Below are 4,771 nucleotides of genomic sequence, written 5' to 3'. Positions count from 1 at the left end.
AATAAAAGATCAATTAGATGATCCCAAAGCGAGTGACAAAATCTCAGTATGATACTTTAATCATCAATCACTCATTTGGACTGCAAATCCAATGCAATGCATACAATGCAACTTTAAAAAGAAAACAATCAACTAAACACGCTACTTGAGCCACACGGCGTTTCAACTCAAAATCACGATTCCTTTCTAATGTGTACAGCCATGTATGTGGATTTCTATTTAAAAACACTGGAAGCAAATACTGATGATTCAACAAGTTAAAGTAGAATATATATTTTTAGTCCTTCATGTCTTGGCAAAATGGACATATACTCTTTACAAAGTCCATGGCTAATGCTAATCCAACTCTGCCCCAACATCCACACTTCACAGAGCTGCATCCAGCTTATAAACCTTAAAAAGTTATACAATGTGGGACAGAAAGCCGAAGAAGCTGCAAAATGAAGTAGAAGCCATGAGATGTAACAACAGCATCCAGCAATGTCTCAATCCCATGTTTCTTAAAGTACTGCTCAAGTTGAGGTCCATCCACCCCGCGAAAAGAGAAACGCCAGCTGATACCTGCAAATTATGCATTGCAGCTGCCAGCTTAGGTTTCTCCGAGCGAGCGAGCCAACAGAGGGTCATGTCATCACACCGATGACGCGGCGATCGAATCGAACAACGCCTCTCTCTCTATCTGTACATATTAGAAGTCAAAACAATACGGCTCCTCCACGCACCGCTCTACGCAGTGTCTGCAAGTCGTGTGGAGAGCACCAGCCCAAGATATGAACGATATATAGGAGGATATTTCCAGAAAGCATCAGTCATGGATGGTCAGCATTTCTGTGCAAACGTTGGCGTGCTGCCACCACCCCTTAGCGAAAGCAACGGCCCACCGTAGAGCCTCCTGCTGACAAGCGCAGGGTCCATGAATAATACCACAACAGTAATATCATCGTGGAAGTGCCTCCTGACCCCGCGGTCGATCTTCTTCAAGTCTGAGTATCTCATTTCTCTCTTCTTTGCCGCCTCCCGCAGAGCTGCTTTTATTAGTCGTCTCGCAATGCCCTGCAAAGATTTTCGTAGCAGTTAGCAACCAGTAGTTCACAGCTGAAGTTTCAGGGTATATGACAAGTCGACGAAAGGGAATTACAATTTGGAACTTCTAAAATGCAACTTCACTTTGCTAAAGTTTCAATCAAATAATACTTGGCGGTTCTCAAACAGAGCGCTTGAATTCACTCACCTCTTTAGGTGGAATCAGCAAAAGCATACCGAATCGAAGACCAAATAGCTATGAAAAACTCTACAACATTGATGCAGGACAAATCTGCTATAGTGCGGCTACCTCACAGAACTTCATTTTTTTTAAATCTTATTCACATATTGGGAAGAAAACAGAGAGACAAAATTAGCTATCAATAGTAGTTGAACAGCCAAATTCGAATTAGCTTTTATTCAAGACCAAAATTGCCTTCTTTTTCTGGTGTAAAACAAATTCGGTATGAAATTTTACGATAGACCATATGCGTCTTCTGTCAATGTTGTAGATTTATTCATAATTTTTTGTAACTTCTCAGACCTCAGTGTGAGGCTGTGAGCTGATTTCACCAATTTTCATCTAAAGGAATGAGAGTGCACCCAGGTCCCTCCCTTACCCTGAGGAGCCATTCAAGCAATTTCATCAAACAAAATTTTATCGGATATATAATGAGAAGACACTGGGTAGCCATATGCTCAAACCATCACAACTACGACACTCAATACGAACCAGAAAAAACTGAAGGTTGTGGAGTAAAGGAGAGTTGCTCTCGATGGTCCTTACAAGTCATTCTGATATAACACTCGATGTGAACTATTTTTGGAATCAACAAAATAATAAGACAAGCCTAAAACAGGAACATAGTTCAGTACATTGCAAAAGAATTGTATAAGAGGAAGTGTGGCTTACATTCCGAGGCGAACAATGAACTATATCCACAGCTTCCTGATTGCTCAAGTGCTCCCATAGTCCATCTGACGCAAATATAACAAACTGATCTTCTGCGCACAGTCTGTGTTCTTCTATGGATGGTTCCGGACAAAGAATCGGTTTATGGAAGGGCCCTGGAATACGGAACCGGGCCAGAAGAGGCTCGCGGTTAAACTCCGAACTTTTTAGGTAGGCGTCACCGATCGTTCTGGAAACCTGAACACAAAGCAGAGAAAAGCCAGAGCATGAGTTAATTATACAAGTACAAATGGCGTGCTCTTGGCAGCATTAACTCATGAAATGGGGGCACAAATAGAAACCCTTACTAAATAAACTTCTGGCCCAAATTTTACATGGATATTTATAGACATCATCCATTAAACTGAAGCCAGCAAAATGAAATATACCTGAATAATGCCCTTGACGCGCCAAACGTTGTGCTTGAGGACCACGATCCGGGGGTCGTCCGGGTGCATCTGTCTTAGCTCATCCCTTACCTCCTGAAAGCTCGCGTTATGCTCGGACGAGAGCTGAACTGCCTTAATGTCTTTGGCGCCCCGCTCGACTCTCCCGAGGACAGCACGGGAGTCGCCGGCGTTTGCTATGTACAGAACACCTTCGTTGATAATGCCAACCAAACAACATGTACCGACCGAGGCGATCTGCGGCTTGATGAGCCACTGCTTCCTCACAAGGTTCAGAAACCCCTCCTCCGTGGCAGCGTAGGATCTGCGTATCACGTCGGCCGAGACTGTCTGTTGTTCCGTCGCAAACTCTGCATCGAAGCAATGATCAATCAGCTATGAGTAACAAACTAACACTAATTGGCCGCCATATTCATTGAAACTAGAGTCCAATGAGAACCAACATATAGGATGAGCTACCATGTCATTCCAAGCTAAGGCCCATCACATTTCATCATGTAACTAGCACCTACCTAGCAATCCATAAGATGTTTAGCACAGCGATGCATACTACTACTTACTCTTGAGGTGGTGGAAGAGGTTATCGGCGACGAAGCGGGCGGTCTCGGGCCCGCCGTGGCCGTCGTAGACGCCGACGAAGGTGGCGCAGGGCCCGTCGGCGGCGACGAGGGGCCCGGCCTCGAGCTGGCTGGCGTCCTCGAGCAGCTGGTTGGCCTGCACGACGGCCATGGAGAAGTCGCCGCAGGCGTGGCGGCCGGCGTCCCTGTACCAGAGCAGGCCCTCCCTGGTGCCGCCGCCCCCGGCGGCGACGACCTGCGCGCCGTCGGGCAGCGAGGGCTTGAAGCAGGGGCGCACGATGCGCATCATGGTCTGCCCCACCATGCCCTGCTCTTCTCGGTGGCCTAGGGATCGGTGGGCGAGATCCGGCGGGGAGGGAGAGGTCCGGAGCGGGTTGACCCGAGCGAGAAGCAACCTACTCTGGAGGGAGGGAGGGGGAAGGGGAATAGAATAAAAATCCGAGCTTGGGTGGGGTGTTGGTGAGGGCAGGGTCGGGTCGGGGGTAGCTCGCTAAGCTAGGAGGAGGCTATGGGAATCCTCTACGGGGAGAGTAGTCTAGTCGGCCGGCTCCAGCTCCGGCGCATGGAAAGGAAGCGGGGAGAAATCGTCTTGGGCGTAGGGTTGGTGGCGGAGCAAGCAGAGAGAGGTAGGGATTGGATCGGGGCGGCGGAGAAGAGATTGGGCAGAGAGAGCGAATCGGAAGCTGGGAGACCGGGGAATGGATCGGGCGGCCGGGCAGCAAGGGTTGGGGCTCAAAGAAACCGCCGCTGCTTGGTTTTCTTCTTCTTGTTGTTGCTGTTGAAGCAAGGCAGAGGAGGAGGGGGCAGAGAAGAAGGGGAAGGGGAAGGGGAAGGTGATTTACAACTTAGGAGGGGGAGAAGAAGAAGAAGAAGAAGGAGGAGGAGGCCATGTGATGATGTGAGGAAGGTTTAGATTTGGAATCTCTCCTTCTCTCTTCTGCAGTGAGTTTGTGGATAGAAAAAACTACTAAGAGGGAAAGAAAGCTGGTTTTTTTAGCTCCTGCCCACAGCAAGAGAAGAGATGAGAAGAGAGCAGAGTGAGAGGGACTTGTTTGGTCCCTGTCCCCCTCTCCATTTATACCCGCTCTTTTTTGTTTCTCCTCCCCATTTTTTTATTACTATTTTCATTATTCTTCTTATTATTAGAGCAGCTCTAGGTGATGTCACATGTCATCACTCTACTAATAACCTCTTATGGTTCGTCATCTCATTTACCAGCGGCACCAAAAAATAGGCACCGCCACCTAGTCGCCGAACAATGTTGTCCCGCTTGAACGCATCGTGCATACTGCTTCGGCATTCTCGTGAAGAAAGAATCTGTTGGTGCGGATCCTGTGTGCCCTGCGCCGCACTTGTCGTGGCCGCCGGAGCATCCTTATGTGACACATCATGGGACGTGTGGCACTAGCGTCTCTCGTGGCAGGGGCGCCGTGGATCTGGCACCTCAAGCGCCATCGTACCGTCTGTCACCGATGTTGTCCCTACTCGTGTCGTGCACCCTGTACGTCCCCAACACCGACTCAGATGAGAACAACAATGTCCCCTTCGTTTCCCCACCCTCGTCGAGGCCAAGCCCAAGCCTGGGGACCCAACAAAGGTCGTGCTCGACTTCTCTGTCCACAAAGGGGAGGATGCCCTCTATGGAGAGCAGCGCTTCAGCCCTGCAACTAATGACAAGGAGGACCGGCAGCAGATCGAGCTACTCGCTCGTCACTCCGAGGAGGAGGCCACGATCAAGGCAGAGCAGGACCGTCGCTAGTCTTCTCAATAGCTAGCAGTGTTGAATAACGACATCACATATTTTGAAAATG

The 4,771-nt window shown here is 48.9% G+C and overlaps 1 protein-coding gene across 1 annotated transcript; it reads right to left on the bottom strand.

The window, feature by feature from the left end:
* Positions 1-242: 242 nt before the first annotated feature.
* Positions 243-3,921, bottom strand: LOC125546427 (probable protein phosphatase 2C 38). The gene is made up of 4 exons (XM_048710693.1): positions 2,943-3,921; positions 2,365-2,732; positions 1,937-2,173; positions 243-1,053 (listed from the first exon to the last, which is right to left on the bottom strand). Exons 1-4 carry the CDS (start codon positions 3,262-3,264, stop codon positions 820-822), a joined length of 1,161 nt encoding a protein of 386 aa, XP_048566650.1. The 5' UTR covers positions 3,265-3,921; the 3' UTR covers positions 243-819.
* Between the last annotated feature and the right edge of the window lie 850 nt (positions 3,922-4,771).

This window comes from Triticum urartu, chromosome 3 (assembly GCF_003073215.2).
Source record: "Triticum urartu cultivar G1812 chromosome 3, Tu2.1, whole genome shotgun sequence".
NCBI lineage: Eukaryota > Viridiplantae > Streptophyta > Magnoliopsida > Poales > Poaceae > Triticum > Triticum urartu.
This window is presented reverse-complemented; position numbering and strand designations above follow the sequence as displayed.